Source organism: Zosterops lateralis (genome assembly GCF_965231275.1).
Source record: "Zosterops lateralis genome assembly, chromosome: 5".
NCBI classification, from domain to species: domain Eukaryota; kingdom Metazoa; phylum Chordata; class Aves; order Passeriformes; family Zosteropidae; genus Zosterops; species Zosterops lateralis.
Genome location: NC_139766.1, coordinates 4,145,947 through 4,165,837, shown reverse-complemented (window position 1 = coordinate 4,165,837; position 19,891 = coordinate 4,145,947). Strand labels below are relative to the sequence as shown.

Below are 19,891 nucleotides of genomic sequence, written 5' to 3'. Positions count from 1 at the left end.
CAGCCTGGCTGCCTTCACACTGGAAATGGTTGAGTAAATGCCACTTTAGCTGCACCAGGGACAAATATTACTTGTATTTTGGGGCTCCCAACTTAAGAAATTTGTGGACTTGGGGGAGTCTAGATGAGACCCACAAAGTTGATCAGAGGGCTGGAGCCCCTCTGCTCTGAAGCCAGGCTGGGAAAACTGGGGATGTTGAGGAGAAGAGAAGGCTCCAGGGAGAGCTCAGAGCCCCTTGCAGGGCCTAAAGGGGCTCCAGGAGGGCTGGAGAGGGACTGGGGACAAGGAATGGAGGGACAAGACAAGAGAGAATGACAGGTTGGACAGGGCTTGGAGCAACTTGGCCTAGTGGAAGGTGTCCTGCTCATGGCATGGGGTTGGAACAAGACCATCTTTAACATCCCTTCCTACCCAAACCATTCTGAGATTCTACAATATTTCATCCAAATCCATAGGTGAGGTTATCTGAATTTGCAGTTCAGTGCACTTTCCCCAGTGCATTCCTAGTTAACTTCGATACAGAGCTACTGTTATACAGAAATTGTCACCATTTGCCTGGGCTACAACTACTCAAGCTCAACAAGTCTGGATTCAAATTGCTGTCAGATGTGCAGTTATATCTTTGCAATTGTTTCTTATGAATTTCAGTGGCAAAACAAACACATCTCAGTTCTTTTCGAAACTCACATTTTGTCCTGTTCTCTGCAGCATCACAAATCACTTCTCCGAGGAACATATTTACAAGCAAATTGCAATTCCAAAAACGTTCTGCAAAAAATCCGTTCTCAGATCATCTAGCATTTATTTGTCCAAAAGGGAACATTTTAAAGGTAGTCACTTAATGACACAGCATTTCTTCTGTCTGCTACGTTTCTGCCACATTTTGACAGCTTTTAATCTTATTACCAAAAACAAGCAGGCTCTGCTATTGCTATACCCAGATACTCTGTCTTTTCAGTTTCTCTGTAATGTTTTCCCCTCATTACACACTTATTAGATCTTTCACTCCATTTAAGGTGCACTGCATTCTCTAGCCATGCAAAATATTCTTAAAGGAGCATTAATGTATTCACTAAATATGTTATGATAGCCCATTTATTAATTATGAGCTGCATTTAACAGCCTGGAGGACAGTGACCAGTGTCACCAGACACTTTCTTTCTCATCAAATGTAGTCATCTCCCAAACAGTTCACTTGCTCTGTTCAAAAATTCATTAAAGATTGAGTCACTCTGCCTGTAATTTCTCAGCTCAAATGCTGCTCATGACAAAAAAAAAGTACAATTTCAGTACCCTGGGACCTATCCTAAATACATAAATACCTCAAGTACTAAAAATCATTTTAATTCTGAACCATATCAAATCATAGAGTCGTGCCTGAGTTGGATGGGACCCACAAGGATCAACCAGTCCAACTCCAGGCCCTCTCAGGACACAACCAAGAGTCCCACCCTGTGCCTGAGAACATTGTCCAAATGCTACCTGAACTCTGGCAGGTTTGGTGCTGTGACATCTTCCCCTTACATTCCATTAAATTCCTTTATAAACCAGATTATTTTCATACTGAGAAATCAGAGAGTCAAGGGATGACCCACAGGCTCAGCAGTTCAAGATGTAACAAGGACCAACACTGCTGAACTGCAACTTTAAAGACAAAACACAGTGAAACAATAAATCCAGTATTATAAAATATCAGATAAAACAACATCAGCTAGAGGGCATGCCTGTTTGGATTAACATATATTAAAACTAAGCACTATATATTTCTTTTATCAAATAAAATATCATTTCATATCACTGCTAGAGGCAGAACTTGCACACACAAACACAAAAGACAAGGAGAAAAGTCAGCTAAGCCATCTCATCAGTTCTTTCTGGAGCAATACAGAAAACAACAGATATTTGCTTTTGGCATCAGAGGAGAAAAGGGGTTTTGGTTCTTTTTTTCCTTTAGATATCTTCTCCTCCCCTCTCTAAGTCAGATGATTTATAAATTCTATTTAATTTTATTGGAGATAAGTCAAGCCTTGCTTCAAACACAGGAATAATCCTTTTTTATGGAGTTATGGTGCATGCATAGTAAACAGCTTTATATTTACAACACCATTACACCCACCCTCCCAGCACTGTACAAGAATGATTACCCTCATTCTTCATATCCAAATCTAAATGAAATTATTTAGAATTGCTCAAAATGTAAAGCATTGTAGGTTACCCAGTCTGAAAGCCCTAGAATCTGAATTTCCACTGTGATTAGCACTTCTGAGGTGCTGTCAGCACATCCCACTGACACAGCTACATTCCTCAGGACTCAGGAATTGTAATCCCAGTCCATATTCTGAGAGGAAGCACCCTCCTACTCACCAGAGATCCCAAGTGCCCAGTAAATCCTATTTTTGCCTGTCACTGCCTCCCTCTCTATTCCATCATGGAGAACTCATTTCCCAACAATTTGTGTGCAGCCCTTGCTGTGGCACAGACAATCATGGAACCACAGAATTGTTTGGATTGGAAAAGGCCTCTTGGATCATCAAATACAACTCCAGCCCTACCAAGGCCACCAGTAACCCTGTCCCCAGTGCCACATCCCCATGGCTTTTTAATTCCCCCAGGGTTGGGGACTCCAAACTGCCCTGAGAAGCTGTGCCAGGGCTGGACAACCCTTTGGGTGAAGAAAACTTCCCTGATATCCAATCTAAACCTCCCCTGGCCCAGCCTGAGGCTGTTCCCTCTCCTCCTGTCCCTGTTCCCTGGGAGCAGAGCCCAACCCCCCCGGCTGTTCCCTCCTGTCAGGGAGTTGTGCAGAGCCACAAGGTCCCCCCTGAGCCTCCTTTTCTCCAGGCTGAGCCCCTTTCCCAGCTCCCTCAGCTGCTCCTGGTGCTCCAGACCCTTCCCCAATTCTGCTTCCTTTCCTGGACAAAATTATTCCTTCAATTTATTTCCAGATATAAATATATCTATTTTACATCCACATATATATTTACCCCTTCACAGTCACCAAACACACACCAGTGTTGATGCCATCTATCTTCATCTCAGCTTTCACTCCACTCAGGTTTCCTGCTTCTTCTCATTGCATTTCTTCTCACTCAATAATTTCATTCTCTTTTTTATCTACCTCCCCACCACACTCTAGTTTGATGAGTAGCTCCTGTCTCTGCTGCACACCATGAGGGCTGTGGGGAGGACACCAAATAAATCCATCCCACAATTTAACAAGTGCCAACACAGCCCTCCCTCAATAACCAGAACAGATGAGACCTGACCAGATCAAAATTACCATTTCCTGAGTGAAAACAGAGCCTTTTCAGAGCTCACAGTACGTTCTTCAAAACTTTATCTCTGCAACTTCCATAAATTTGGCCAAGCACCATGAGAGGGAAATAAACTGTGCATCCCCATTTGCATTAACAACTCAGATATATTTCATGTGCACAAAATATATGCCAAATTTTAATAATAAATTACTAATAAAATCAGGAATATTTGTTTTTAAATGATCTAAGAGTAAAGCAGCAACACAGAAGTTAAAGGACAAAGCAACGAGGCATTAAACACGTTCTTTAGTCATCAATCAACTTCAAATAGAACTTCAAAGGAAAAAAATCTACTAAAGAACAGAACGGTGAGCTCTCCTTATTTCGACATAAATTATCTCTGAGAAGCAATAAATGACAACAATCTTCAAAACTTTGCTGCTAATAACTCACAGGTGACTTTACACAACACCCAATGTATGGTGGGTGACAATTATCAAAAGACCTAGTTAAACACAATGACTGTGCTTCAAATACGTAGAACAATTATTTGTATTCCATGTGATGATATTTTGACTGAGAAAATATTCAAATTATTCACACTGCAGTTACTTGAAGCACTCAGCCACAGAACACTGATTCTGAAATTTGAAATAATGAAGGCTGAGAAGTGTTAAAAATCATGGAAAAAAACTGTAAACTTACTTTTAATACAGAAGAATCATCTTGGTAGATAATGCAGGGTTTAGTAAGCACTTCATACCAAATACAAACTGATCTCAATTAATATGACAGAGACTGTAAAATAAATACTCTGTAAAATTATTGTCATTAGAAAATACAAAGTTCCTTTCCCTTGCTGGAATAATGTACTGCCACCATAAAAAGCAAGTTTTTTTTCTCCACCACCTTTTCACTCATTACATAGTTTCCCTAGTCTGGTAATATTGCTTGTTCTCTTGCTTGTAAAACATAAAGGTAAATTCACAATCATCCCAACATCACCAGCTATAAAATTTTGACTTTTCCTGGAGGTTAGGGAATGTCATCTTTGTTGCAAAATCAGGTGTGAATAAATCTCACTCAACAGCTAAGCAGTGAGTTAGAAAATGGATAATACAATTGTTTCAGTCTCTGTATCCCTATACAAAGCTTTCATTTAGTTCCCTAAAATGAGAAAGAGAGAATTCCCCAGAAAAGGCTGTTCTTCCACATTTAATTATGAACAGAACACATCTATGGCTACACATCTCCCACACCACATTCATGGCTCCTGCAACATCACAGAAGTGGAAAAGATTTTACCTGAGGAGAAAAAGGATGAATATTCTCATAGAGGCCAGGGGACAATATCTGGTGTCTCGCACAGTCTTCACTACATTTATTTTCACCAAGCACAGCGACTCTCTTTGCATTGAACAGCAGCCCTTTTTTCCAGAAGGCAGCAGCAGCATCATCAGTTTGGGACTGAGAAGTCACATGTTTTCTGTCCCTGTTTGTCAAACCTTTGCTGTCCCATAACGTGCAAAGTCCCACACAAAAGCCAGAGCACAATCAGACCACACAGGGATATTATTCCCAGGGTCTTACAGGGACCTACAAGCTGAGAGGGCCCTGAAAACCCTGAGGAATTCCTCAAATCTTAACCCACAGTAACTGTGCAGGAAAAACCACAGATGCAGGAATAGATGGAGGAGACAAGCCCAGCCCAACACGCTGTGAGATGAACCACCTGCACTACACCTCCACTTCCAGGCCTGAATGCAGCAGGACTGAGCAGCTCCTGATTGCATGTGACAGATGCTGGGATTGCAACCCTGTGTCTTAATCAAAGTGAAAAGGACACCATTCCCCAGTAATAACTTCAACAAATCTTTGCCTGAAGTCAAAAAGAAAGACGAAAATATTGTCAGAGACTGTCTGCAGCAACCTTTTTCTTCACTGCCTGAAGAACAATCCTCACATGTGAGACAGGGAGAAATCATCAGGCAGGACTGCTAATGAACTTAACAGCTAAACAATTAGCTCTCAGGAAAGTTGCTTAAGTGAAAGTGTATCTATTGCTGGACCAGAGGCTGCAGCACTTTGCCACAGCTGAACTGACTGCTGTCAACTCTGTTTGAAAGATGCTTTTTCTATAATTCATGGATTAACATGATTCATGATTCAAATTGAATGCTCATGTTTCCAGGACACTGAGCTCCATCACCATCTTCTTTGTTTTGTTTTGTCTTCCTGACTTGCTAGACAAATATGATTTTACCACTCAAGCAACTCCAGATCTTGGTCACATTGATGCCTTAAGTTTCAGTTTTCATGATTTTCAGATTCTGTGCTGCCCAGGGGTGCAGTTCCAAGCCTCACATTCAGTGTCACTCAGCTCTCTTCACCGAGTAGGGAGACAAAACAAACCCTTGCCCTGCTGGAGACCAATGAAAATAGGTACAAGTTTTCAGGCCCAAAAGCACAAACAACAGTGGACTGAAGAGAGAAAACAAGAAGGATGGGACTTCAAAATCTGAAGCTGTAATTGAGTAATTAAACCCAATATGGAAATGGACCAAAACTTATAAAAGTGTGAGACCTCATGGCCAGTCATCTATTTTGTGACCATTTTAAGTCCACCTTGGGTGTAGCCCTGGTCAGGCTTCTGTCCTGCCCAAGGTGCGTCCTTAAAGGCCTTTCAATAAATATCTACTTTATTCTCTAGCTCTGTCCAGTCTCTGTTTCAGGTCAGCCTTCCCAAGGCATCAATGTAACTAAACTGCCAGATTAATCAGACTTTGTATTTCCTAGAAGCATATAGTGAGATTTGTCAAGGATCCCAAGGATAACAAGAACTATTTTTCTCCCTACCCCAGCCACTGCATATGAGCACAAATAACTCCTTGTAATTCCAGTCCATTAGCAGCAGACAACTATTCCTCACTAAAACCAACACAAATCGATGTCTGCCCTTTGTCTGTGCAGTCTGAGGAAACAGATGTAAATGAAAAGGAGGATTTGAGCCCTGTGTAAGAAGAACTTAGTTAAAAGCTCAGTAAATCAGGTGGAAAACACCTCCCACACCCTGCTGATACTCACATCAAACTCATTCAAGGCAGCGGCGAGCTCTCCTATGCCAGTGTGGCCCTTGTTCTCATCGGTGGGCGAGGTGGCCTGGGCAGCGTTGGAGATGCCAGCGATGGCCTCCTGCACCTGCTTGAAGACGTAGTCCCTGTTGGCCCTGGTGGCGGCCACGTCGGGGTGACGCAGGAAAGCCTGGGAGGCCGTGTACAGCATGGTGGCGTTCTTCTTCAGAGCCCCCCGCGCTGCTGCCATCTCGTCCCTGCAGTGAGGGTCCTTCAGCTCCTGCAGGGAAACACACGGCTCGTACAGGGGGAAAGGAAAGGGGTGGTGTTGAATGGGTTGCCCCAGACGTCCAGGGATGGTTTGGCAGAGGTGGAATCGATGACAGGACCCACCATGAATCACTGCAAGAATTCCCCTCCTGCTCAAGGAAGTCAAGTCCTCCTGTGCCACTATAGCTATTACATTCTACTCACAGTATCTTATCAAAGAGTCACTTCCCTTCTGCAAAAAGCCATTAAAATGTACATAAAACGTTCAAAATTATTCTTCCCAAACAACTGGATTCCTTCTGCTGATTCCATAACGGCAACACAAGTGCAACACTCCTGTTGCAGCAAGTATCTTATTTTACTAATTACTACACCCAAGTCCTTTTTGAGATTGTCATAAGGTAGATCTTTAAAAAATCAAACTAAAAGTATTTCATGGATGAACATCACAGAATTAAAGAATTAACGAGGTTGGAAAATACCTTTGAGATCATCACGTCCAACCTACGACCTAATACCATATGGTTTTATTTCTTAAAGACCTAAATATGTCTCTCAACATTTCTAACTTGCTTCACTTCATATTTTGCTCTACTCCTCATATCATTTAGAGTTTGTGTTTTTAGAATATAATGACAGATACTTTCTTTTGTTTCCCCTGACAGCAAGAATCAGATACTGCACAATATGTTATCTCAATTAAATATTATTGTTATTTAACCCATTACTTTTTTTTAGTTATAGTGGATATCATACTGTCCTTGAAAGTCTCAGAAACATTAAGACAGCCCTAACAATATTCATAAGGAATAACAAAACATTGTTACTTCTATTTTAAAACTGCGAACAAACCAGTCAGGAGAGCTGAATAGTTTATTTATATTCACACATGGAATCTTATCCCCAGCATTGAAAAAGGACCCAGATATTCTGCACTTGAAGGTTCTACCCATTGAATAATTTCACCCATACATGGCTGACAGGTAACAGTCTTCAGAGAGATTTTTTTGCCCTGTTCTTGTACATTCAAAGAGGACAAGAGATACAAACATTCATTAACTTTCACATTCTTCTCTTTTTCCCACATTTGGAGCTCTCTTTCTACAGGGGAAGTGTCTGAATGTACAGAAGAGCACTTCTATATAGTGCCTAGATTCTTCACTTTTAATTTATTAATCTTATTCAGATGGTTTGCTTTTATGTAGTCCTGTAAGGAGCAGGAAGATGGGCTTGATGGTCTTTACAAATCTCTGCCAACTTGAGATATTCAATGATGTAATTTCAATATAATCCCAAAAATGCTATTTTTCATTAAAAAGTCCCACAATCATGATTCAGAAGTAAATTGCTATTACTGCAATTAAAAAAATAAATAGATGGATGAATATGGAAAGCCAGCTTTTCAAGTCCAGTGTGCAATGCAGTACAGAGATGGCACATCCTTGAATTATTGGTGGTATTCAAATATAATTGAAGCTGGAGAGACCTTGTACAACTCTACAGTGTCGTGAAAAGAACAGGGTTCAGCGGAAAGTTATCTTTATTGCAAAGGTGTACAATGACTGGCCTTGAATAAATGTTATCATGATTTTCTGGTCTCTTTTTCAGCTGCCTTAGCAATGAATAAATGGATAAATGAATATATTTTTTTTAATCTGAAAATTATTAATAATGGTTTGAAGCACAAAGCAGATTTCTGTTCCTCCTGAACTTGAATTATACTGAACTAGCAAAGAGCTCTTGCTTTACCAGCTGTCAGAGTGACCTGAAATCTGCATAGGTTAGAATTAAATGAGAATAATCATTGAATTAAAACTATCCTTAACCTCCTGAATCACTTCCCTCTTCACCCTTCAATCTGTTATTAATTGAAGCCTCTTGGAAGGTACCATTAAAGAAACAGCACTTCTGAAAAACTTCATCACATTCAAAAATAATTAGTGTGATTAAATTATAGGCCATGACACAGCAATGAATGGTTCATTGTACATTTTAAACCACACCTGGACATAGAACACAAGAACTTTAGAATGAAGATGGGACTTTTCCAGCCACTCCTGGACTCACCTGTTGTCGCCTGGCAGCGACATAATTCAGTTTCACCATTTCCTTCCCAAATTCCTTAAAGCGATTGGCTAAATCTTGCTCATTTGTTGCATTTTTCACAGCTTCTAGTGCCTCCTCTACCTGCAACACAATAAATCAGCTCTGTCAGCATTTTAATCCACTCTCTGACAAAGTCTGGGACTATTCCACCCAATTCTCTGTCTTACATGGACCCAATTTAGGTTTCACATCCATCACTGTACACACGTTTTATGAGAGTCCCATGAACTTTAATTAGGGCTTTAATAGAGCAGCTGTCACTCTGCATTACTGTCCATTTACTGTGCCTTGGGATCATGTAAAGCTCATGTCAAAGATATCACAGTATTAATTTCCCCACTCACACTTATCAGATGAAACATTTAATATCTGATGGGTTTAAAATAAAATACATGAGTATGTTTTTAATGTGTGGTAGAGGTTTTTTTGGGAAAACAAAGTTATCACTTCTGGACAAGAAATATTTAAAAAGGAAATTCAAACTTACCATTAAGGTTTAAATTTACCCTGACAAATCTAAAACACTATATGAAACAAATGATAGTTTCAATCAATAATATTTCTATTATTTCTTTTTTTTTCTCAGCTCTCTCTTTCCATTCTTTAGTTATTTAACACTGAGAAAAGAATCCACCCAAAAAACCACACCTGCACTTAGTCAGTGCTGCTGTAGCTAACAGACAAAGATACAAAACCCCAGTTATACCAACAAGTTGATCCACCAAATTGTACTGTGAACCTTTACCTTATATGCAAAACAAGAAGAAATATCTGAAGGGATAAAATGCTCTTTTCATTTAATAAGTAAAGGAAACATTACTGTGACTAGATGGGAATTCAAAGTTGTACTTCCCTCTCTCACAAGATAAATATCCAATTCCAAGCAAAAACATTGAGAACTGAAAAGATGCTGCTGATCCTTTTTGCTAAAAGCTATTGTTCAGCTAAAAGCTACAGCTCATAAGAACATGGATAACAATTTTTCCCCTCAAAAGGGAAGGACTTATTGGGATGAGGACAAGCTCCTGTGCACAAGGAGAGGTTTGCAGCTCTCCAGACACTGCTGGGAATCAATAAATTCAGCAGTAGCTGGTGTCTAATAGTTTAGAAAGGCATAATTATGAGCAGAACCTGTCTTTTTATTGCTTGAGTTGCTCTGTGTTTTCCTACCACTGAGAGAGTGTATTTTCACTTTCAGCTTTTACCTACTTACTGCAGATTTACAAATTACAGGGCAGAAGAGTAACAAACTCATACATTTCTATTGGAAAATGCATAATTCAGGAACATAAATTCATAGCTGTTACTTGTAAATTATAAACCAAGTTCTGCCAATTTACAAGCTACAAGCTTATTCAGAATCCAAGTTACCTCTTCTTTTATTCTTAGGGAGAACAGAGCTTTTATAAAATGAGCTGACTGCCTGACCATTAACACAAATTGCAAAAGCATCACTGTATTAAATGATTTGCTCTTTCAGAACTTCTTATAAAATGTGCACATTCTCCTTTTATATCAAGTAACATTTACATTAAAATACCAGAAAGTTTAATCTTTATTGTTTGCAGTGCTAAGGACAGGCATGACAAACTGATACACATTTTTCTAAGTCCTGCTCCATATTAAATAGAAATAATGAAAAATTTGTCAGAGATTCCACTCTGATAATCAGATTCCAAAGGATGCTGATTGTACTCTATGATGTCAGTCAGGGCTCAAGACCACAGATTCTAAAATGAAGAAATCAGTTATAAGAAATACTAGAAAGCACAGGAGCACAAGCTCCTTTTTAATGATATTTTTATTACTAGAATTTCTCTTTTAAAAATTCATACTGGAGTGAATTCTCTATCCTTGAGAAAACACTCAACTGATCTGTTCCTCTGATTAACTAGCCTGGACTTCATTACAATAGATCCATAATTCTCTGTGTGCATGACCACATACTTTAACAGTACATGGTTTTTAATGTATTACAAAAGCTTCTGCAATAACCATTATTTCTAATTTTAGCAGTGCAAAAGATAACCTGAATGCAATGACCAAGAGTCCTTCCAGAAAGCACCTGCATATATTCCCTCTAAAACACCAATTAAAATGCACCATTTCCTGGGAAGCCTTTGACATGCTTTCAGAGAAAACTGATTACAGCACAATTCAGCATAAATTAGGCTTCATTACTCTGACATGCAGAATTATTTTAGTTCATTAATTTTATGGATAAGTTACACGAGTCTTTGAAGGTTACCTTTGAGTCAATACAAGAGCTGTTCCTTCATCAATTTTGCATAATATAATCACTTTTCCCCCCAGTAATTCAATTGTCTAAAAGCAGTTAGCATTGTTAAGTGGTAAAATAAGGATATTTACATGTTTAATCCTCAGAAATAAATTACCCTTTTTAACACGAAAATAAAAGTCACAGTTAAGGCCCTTATGTTGAATTTTGCTGAAAACAACCAGACTTCTGAAACAGAACTTGTAATACCATTAGTTAAATGCAGAGATTTTAAAAATCACTGCCAGACACGGCCCTTGCAAATCTTGGGTGCAAAATGTGCAAGGAAATACACCCACTTACAAACCAGCAGTGGACATTTGTATTTTACATAGCAGAGTACTCTGCTGCAAAAGAAATCTCAGATGGGACAACAGAATTTCTCATTGCCTCTGAAAGAGCTTGAATATGAATTTTCATCAAAATGTTCAGAAAAAAACTACTGTCTATGATATTCAAGTGTTGGCCTTGCTAGGAAAGGACAATTTGAATTACAGTTACATGGAGCATTATAGAGAGGAAAAATTAAAAGCATATTGGAGAGAGACACTGCTTACACTGCACCAAACCAGAGCCATGTGCTGACAATTCTGAGAGCAGCATTTTATTCATTAAAGCAGAGCTCACTAGAACCTGTGCTGAAAAATCGGCCTCTTTCCTTATGAAAACTGTTTTCCAGCTATTGAGGTTATCTGCACAGTTTGCAAGTTGAAGGGTTCTCACTGTTTTTCCAGAACATGAGATTGTTGTGCAGTTACACTGTCAAAAAGACAAATTAAAAAAAATATGGAAGTACTTTTTGAACAGTTGCTAAAAAGAAGCAACTCTCCATGTCCTCTGTTAAACTCACACATGCACTCTGCAGGCTTTAAATATTCTGTATATGACTTTCTCCACACTTTTGTTTTGTTTCAGAGGTTTTTGATAATTTGTTTCTGCAATAAAAATGTAGCAGTGCAACAACTACGGGAGGGTGGAAAAATACATCTCCTAGCTTCAACTGAAAATCTTTTTATTACTCCTGTATAAAAACGTAAATGGTGGCGATCAAAAGTGAATATAAATCTGTCCAAATTATCTGATAATAATTTCTTCTTTATTCTTTGATTAGTTTGATTAGACAGTTGTATTATTGTCTCTCTCCAAATTAAACATTCAATCTTTTTATATATATTATTTTTATTTATTTATTTAGATAGATAGATAGATAGATAGATAGACAGATAGATATTCAGAAGTCACAAAGAGAAAAAAAAGAAGAGTAGACAACTATTGTACCTAAACTGACAGAAGACAAAAATACTGGGAAAGTAGCTGGGTAAGATGTGAGGGGAGCAAATGCTTCAGGTCAGGTCAGAGAGCTGGTTAACAGCAGTATTAGTCCAGCCACTGAGGATGGCTCACAGATTTTGCTTTAAGTGTTAAAATATTAATTTCAGCAGAATTATGAAAACGAGTGAGATTAATGCAGAACTGTGTCAACTCCCACCTCTGATCAGCACTTTACGAGAACAAAGCGGAGAGTACGGAACATGGACAGGCACCTTCCCAACCAATTCATCCTGTTCTCGCATGCACAAACCCAAGAGAGAAGGTGGAAAAAAAACACCTACGATTTTGAGGTGTGAGAGGAGCCTCATGACATCAGCCATGTCAGCCAGGATGAGCAGGCGGGTGACGGCTGAGAGCAGGGCGCGGGCGGCGCGCACCATGGTGCCTCTCTTCACCGAGGAGCAGGGGTCGTCTGCAAACTCCGACGAGGCGATGCGCATCGTCTCCCCTGCAGAAGGAACACAAATGGTCGCTCAGGTTAGAGTTCCACCTCGTGGTTTTTGGTTTTCCAGGAAGGATAAATAACTCAATAAAGGTAAACTAAGCGCTGTTGGGAAATTAATTGGAGAAACACAAAACCCTTGGGTTGGAAGGGGAGTTAAAGCTGATCCAGTTCCAGCCCAGTGACACCTTCTACTGTCCCAGGGCAATCCATTCCTGTCCAGCCTGGCCTTTGACACTTCCAGGGGAAGCAGCCACAGCTTCTCTGGGCAACTCTTCCAGGGCCTTTCCCCCCTCATAGAGAACAATTCCTTCCCAGTATCCCATCTAATCTTGGAGCACAAGCCCTGTGAGGAACAACTGAGGGAGCTGGGGTTGTTTAGCCTGGAGTAAAGGAGACTCAGAGGTGACCTTATCAGTCTCTACAACTCCCTGAAGGGTGGCTGTGGTCAGGTGGGGTTGGTCTCTTTCTCCAGGCAGCAACTGACAGGATGAGAGGACACAGTCCCAAGCTGCACCAAGGGAAATATAGGTTGTATATTAGGAAAAAAGTTTTTTACAGAAAGTGTAATGAAGTATTGGAATGGTCTGCCTGGGGAGGTGGTGGATTCACCACCTCTGGATGTGTTTAAGAAAAGACTGGATGTGGCATTTGGTGCCATGGTTTAGTTTAGGTTACAGTTGGGTTGGACTTGATGATCTCAGAGGTCTCTTCCAATCTAATGATTCTGATTCTGATTCTAACCCTGCACCCTGACAGTTTGAAGCCATTCCTCCTTGTCCTGTCCCTCTGTGCCTTGTTCCAAGTCCTTCTCCAGCTCTCCTGGAGTCCCTTTAGGCCCTGGAAGGTCTCCCTGGAGCCCTCTCTTCCCCAGGCTGAACAACCCCACCTCTCCCAGCCTGGCTATGATTCACAGATTTTATATTAACCCAACCTTTGCTGTTATTAAGAAAAATCCTGTTTGTCTCCAGTGTGGAATCTCAAAAAGAAAGTACTCCTAATTTGAAATCAAAGCACATTTACATGCCTTTTAAGACCATTATAAAAACATTTTAAAATATCTCAGATGGCCAAATTTCCCATAAGACAACGCAAATAGTGGGGGAGAGATTTAAGATGGCCACAGTGATTAATTCCCATCAGAACTCTTTTCCTTATTATATTTACCATTAGGACTGCGTGTTCAAATTATAATTTGCGAGTAGTCTATCTTGGATGATAAATTGATAACATACAACTTCGAAATACAATTCAAGTGGCTTATTTCTAAGGCTACATACTCCTCTTAGCTTTCCATAAGCTTGGCAAAACTCTCAGCAAATTTCCTAGGAGACAATTAACAAACAATCACTGCTAGATAAAAAGGGAACAAACCAAATTTCTAAACATATTTAAATGCTATATTGCTCAGCATCACAGAGCTGAAATTCAAGGTAAAACAGAAAAGAAGGTTTCTGGAGGAGGACCACAGTTTGCCGTCCCTACTTTCCCATGCATTTCAGCTGTGTGCCAAAAATCGCTGAAACTATGAGCAAGGAATTCTGATGCCACAAAGATTTTTCTAACACATGCTTTAATTCAAACAGTTGTTTCAAAAATTTATTCACAACTCTTGGCTGAGAGTGGGCTAACATTTGAGAATAAAACTTCTTTATTATAATTATTATTGTTATTATTTGAGTTGATGACTCAAACATTTCATGTAAAAGGAGATATTGAGAGCAACCACAGAACAGCTGGAGCACAGCAATGTGAGCAAGGGTTAGATGTGAATTTCCTAACTGGGAATTTGATCCCAGTGCAGGACTGGCTTCATCTCACCAGTGTAACATTGTAAGGCATCATCTTCCCTTCAATTATTTATTGAGGGAAACCAACAATCCCAGCTTGGTGTAGAGAGTTTGCTTCATAATGCACTCTTGGAGCACATTGAGCTGATTGAACCCAAGGGGACACAAACAACCACAAGAAATCCCAGCAAGGCTTTTTCTCTTATTTAAGCTCTAAGTAGGATTCAGATGAGGTGGAAGTGATTCCAAGCACCCAGCAGCAAAACTCTTATAAGTGAAAATACAGAATTTTAGAGAAATCCAAGCTGAAACCGCATCCAAAGCAAGCTTTTGATTTTGGAATCAGATGCCTGCAAATTGTTGAACTTCCATTTTGGTGCTGAAGAGATTTTACCGTTTTTTGCCAAATTAGCAGTGTGTCACTTCAGATAAATATTTATACTGGACTATGAAATAAAGCAATAATATTTGATAATCAGCCAGTGGCACCAGTAAAGCAAGAAAGAAAATTATCTTCTAAGACTTGAATATCCATGGAGATATCCCTAGATATCCCCAAAAAGATTTGAAAATCAACAGTCAAGGGCAGAGAAAAAAGGCAAAGAGAGCCAAAAGGAAACAAAACCAAACAAAACAAAAAAAAAAAACATTAAAAGAGTTTGGATTAGATATTTAAACTTAAAAGGTCACATTAGGTGAAATAAGTCTCCAAAATAATTAAGCAAAAATTATTAAACAGATGCAATCAAATAAGCACACCAAAAAAGTATGAGTAGAAAAGTTCACAGCAGGTTGTTTAAAACTTAACAAGATCTCGTAGTTCATAATTTAGAATCTAATAACCAAAGAAATTAGCAGTTAAGGGGAGGAAGGTTTGTCTGTCTCAATGCCAATTAACATATTTTAATCCTTTTACAGGTGTGATATCAAACTACTCTTAGGCTAAACGTAACAGTCCAGCTTCAGCTAGCCTAGTTATTCTTTAGATGAACCTTTTTATCTGGAAAAAGTCAACCCTACATTTAGTCATCCATTTCTTTCCAAATGCATTTCAAGTTATTCTGTAATTTATATTAAATTACTTTCAGTGAGAATTGGGTCGACACAAGAAACAGACATCTGAAGTCACCAGGTCTGCTTCCCTGCCACTGCAGTCAGTCGAGTGATAATATAATTAATAACAGTCTTAATATGATAATAGCTACACTCATAAACTTATCAAGCTTCCATCTTAGAAACAGCTCAGACATTTAACCCCAATTAATCCTATGTGAAGTGGGAAACTGACTCCAAAATGAACTCCAGAATCTGACAGTTTTGTTTTTTTCATTAGAGACACTTTAATGCCATATTGCCTGTATTTGTAGATAATTTAAATCCATTTCTTCTCATGCCCCTTTTGTCCTTCATTTTCACTGTGCTCTTCTTCCACTCTTGTCCTTATGTCCCCTTTTGGCTTCGTGCATTTTTATGAGGAGTCCTGACAGATTAAAGGCAGTACTTCAGTCCCTTCTAATTGTACACAATATCCATTTCTATAATCATTACAGCAATCCCATGAAACAATTCTGCTTCTGGAGTATAAAGGATAAGAACTGCAGGTTTCTAGGACCATTTGCAGCTATGAGAAACATTCATGGAACCCCAGAATATCCTGGGTTGGAGCTGTAGGGATCACTGAGTCCAGCTCCTGGCCCTACACAGGACATCCCAACAATCCCACCGTGTCCCCAGAGCTTAAAAACTGCAAAAAATCTATCAACAGATGATTGCAAAAGTCACCAAAAAAAAGCTACTGGAATTTCAGGGGCAGACTTAAGGTAAAACATCTACCTGTGAGGAAAGGACTGAACCAGGGCTTTCAATGGTTAATAGACAGAGGAAATGTCATTTTTCTCCAAAGCCTTGAAGTGTTTATTAACAGAGATAGAAATGGGCACAGAGCAGCAATCTAGAGAACAGCTGAGATCAGTAGGGGAGGCTGACAATACACCAAACACCTGGAAATAATTACCAGAACAATGACAAATTGATTGGATGCACCACTCCTGAGCAGTTCTCAAATGGAAGAAATTAATAAAGCTACAGTCTAATTAATCAATTTCTTTCAGATTTTTCCTTTTGTTCTACATTTCCAAGATTAAAAAGACAGAACAATTGATTCATGACATAATGTAAGTATTTTAGAGTGCTCTCCTCATAATTAGAGCAAAAATACTGTTATGAAGCTTTCCAAAATTATAATAATATACAGACCCAAACTGAGTTGCAGATTCCATTTAAAAGAGTCATGATTGTACTAAATGATGATATGATTGATTTGAACAACCCATAATTGTTAACAAGGTATATTTAAACATGTTCTTAATCCTTTCATTGTGGATGTTGTCCTGTTAAAAAACCAAAGCAAACCCTTCAGGATGCAAATATCTGCAATTTTACCCCCTTGGATTTATCTAGAAATTCACCAAATAGAGAAGGATCACTCACTTTCCATCCCAGTATGTATCTGAATAGTTAAATCCTAGGAATAATGACCTTGTTCTGGTCTTGGATGGTTGGTTTCTCCCTGTCCATGTTCCTCCTACCTTATTAATCACATGGATTATTTACCACGTCTCTTAAAATATCATATTTTGTTTACAGTACTTTAAAATCCAGTCTCCAAAACTGAACACGTTCATTTCAGCATCAATTTCAGTTTGACATTGTCAGAATGTGGGAAGCCATTTGTACACCATTTTCATCCTGCATATTTACTAAGTACAAATATGCATTAAAACTTCTATTCAGAATTCTAAAAGCTTCACACAAATGGCAGTTTAGTCTTCTCTTTCCTTAATACCTTTTTTCCTAAATCTTTACTGCCATGTCCCCTAAACTCATCTCCTCTCACTTGCAGCTGGGACTTTGTGCTCCACCTGTGGGTGAATGACCACTGTTCTCATTGTTTTAATGGATTTCAAGGCCAGAAAAGGCCATCTCTGATCAAGCCTGATCTTTTCCCGTCACATTTCAGCTCCTGGAGCTGCTTCTCTCTGGAACTGATTGTACAGACAATCCAGTTCACTTGCATTTGACTCACTTTACATCTGACATTTAGATAGAGCGATGGAAGATGAATCACTCTACATTTTAAAGCACAATGGATATCCTTAAATCTAGTGGATATTTTAAATTCAATGTTCTCTCTTAGAGACAAGAACACACCAACATCATTCACTTCATGGACCATTAAAACATGTAATTTTAATTAACCCAACTCCTTTCCTGAGGGACAGAAAATAGCAAGAATATAGAACTTTTAAGACATTTAGCCAATATCTATGACAATTTATCCATGAATGTTACGTTTAAGAAAGAACTTTTCTAATTACTAGTCAGATTAATAGCTCATTTGGAACATCACTGATACACTTAAGCACAATAAAACACAATTAAATTTCAATTCAAAACTAAATTGTTTAGAATGTGAGGATACATTACCATCCCTAATCCCTCTTTGTCTGCAACTCAGTTACTTCATGGATTCACATCCTTCAGAGACACACTAAACTGATCTGCCTTCACTGAACTGGAGAGTTCAGTAAACACCAACATGAACATTTTAGATGCTCAGCACTGTGTTTGGGAACATGAAAACACATTGGACCTCTTGAGATATAAATAAATACAGAGGCAAATTTAAAAACTCATGCTTAACTGAATTATAAAATAACGTGGCTTTATTTGTATCCTGGCAAAAGCCAAACTGCTCAACTACAATGTTTGATAGAAACATGGAATCATGGACCATGAAGCCCATCCTGTTCCACCCCCTGCCATGGGGAGAGACACCTTCCACTATCCCAGGTTGCTCCAAGTCCCATCCAACCTGGCCTTGGACACTTCCAGGGATTCAGGGGCAGCCACAGCTGCTCTGGGCAGCCTGTGCCAGGGCCTCCCCACCCTCACAGGGAACAATTCCTTCCCCATATCCCATCTACATCTACTCTAAGTTGAAAGCTCTTCTCCCTTATCCTATCAGCAAGTTCAGCTACCAATTTTTCCACAATTTTTATGTTTACACTAAAAATTTGAAATCTCTAATTAAAATAAGTATTTTCTTCTTTCTGCAGATGCTGCAGAGTTGTATCAAGAAGCACATTCAGAATCAGCAGAATAGTTCATCACCTAAACAAGAAACTATAGTGGAAATTGTTAGGAAAATTTGCTGTCTTTCTGGTGAGCTGTGCATGGTTACATTGATTAAAATCATTATTGTAAAAAAGGACTAAAATGAATGGAACTGAAAAAGAAAAATCTGTAAGTCCTAGTGATTAACATCTTGAATTCAATCATTTAATGGGTTTCGGCGTAACAGTTTATTCATTTAAATAGAACTGTGATTAATAAATTGAATGTATCAGGTATTGAAGGGAACAACATTTGAAAAGCACCCAGAACTCATGGAAAAGGAAGCACTCTATGAAAATTACTGTGGCATTCAGCATTAGGCACATAGATTCCACCATTCTGGATATTATTTTCATTCTGGGGCATGAAGAGGCTCACAAATACTGTACAGGAAAGCAAGTTCGAGGGTAGATTCTATCTGTGCCCAAGGCACCGTGAACTAAGTTCAAAATCATAATTAGAATCAGTTCCATCATTCTCTGTTATCACATTAAAAACATACCCAATGAAGAGTTTATTTGAAATTGATATTTTTTGAGATAAGCTTCAGTTCAAAGGGTTGATATTTTCCAGCAAGATGAGTTTTCATAACAAAATTTATCAAAAAATCCCAGTGATATGTGAAAAAGAAGGAGCAGCAAGTTGCTAATGTCAGCACATGGGAAGCACTGTGAGGAAGGGGAAGGATTGATGAAGAGATTGATCAGTCTGGTGGATTATCAGCTCCGTATTTGTTTTGAGGGTCACTTTTGTATTCCTGCCAATTTATGCTTTTCCTTATATGTAGATCCCACCTGAATGTCTTGACAGAAGCAGTAAGAGAATCAAGGAGCACTGCTTAATCTGGGGAACAAACATGGCTAAAAGTAAAAATAAAACCTCCCCACAACCCCAGCTGGGATTAAGAGAGTGGACACGTTAATGTTGGACAATTGAGGGATTTGCAGCCAAGAGAGAAAAATAACAGGAAAAACCTAAATACAAAAATTTAGGAAGATACTCCAGCATGAGAAAGCATAAGAAAGGAGAAAAGCAGACATGGGAGAGTCTAAGAAAAAGATGAAAAAGAAGACAAGATACAGAGAGAGCATCTTCAGGTTTACACAGAGAAAGAGACAGAAGGTACAAGAGCACTTTTAAAAATTTATTTCATGTCTTCTATTAGTTCA

At 38.9% G+C, this 19,891-nt stretch overlaps 1 protein-coding gene across 2 annotated transcripts in view; it reads right to left on the bottom strand.

Annotated features, from left to right (window-relative positions):
* The window catches only part of CTNNA2 (catenin alpha 2), a 470,001-nt gene that overhangs the window by 341,929 nt on the left and 108,181 nt on the right, over window positions 1–19,891 (bottom strand). For both annotated transcript variants that reach the window (XM_083861796.1, XM_083861797.1), the window contains exons 4-6: window positions 12,596–12,762; window positions 8,666–8,785; window positions 6,342–6,608 (exon numbers count right to left, since the gene is read on the bottom strand). In XM_083861796.1, coding sequence (XP_083717922.1) covers window positions 6,342–6,608; window positions 8,666–8,785; window positions 12,596–12,762 — 554 coding nt within the window. The remainder of the gene's footprint in view (window positions 1–6,341; window positions 6,609–8,665; window positions 8,786–12,595; window positions 12,763–19,891) is intronic.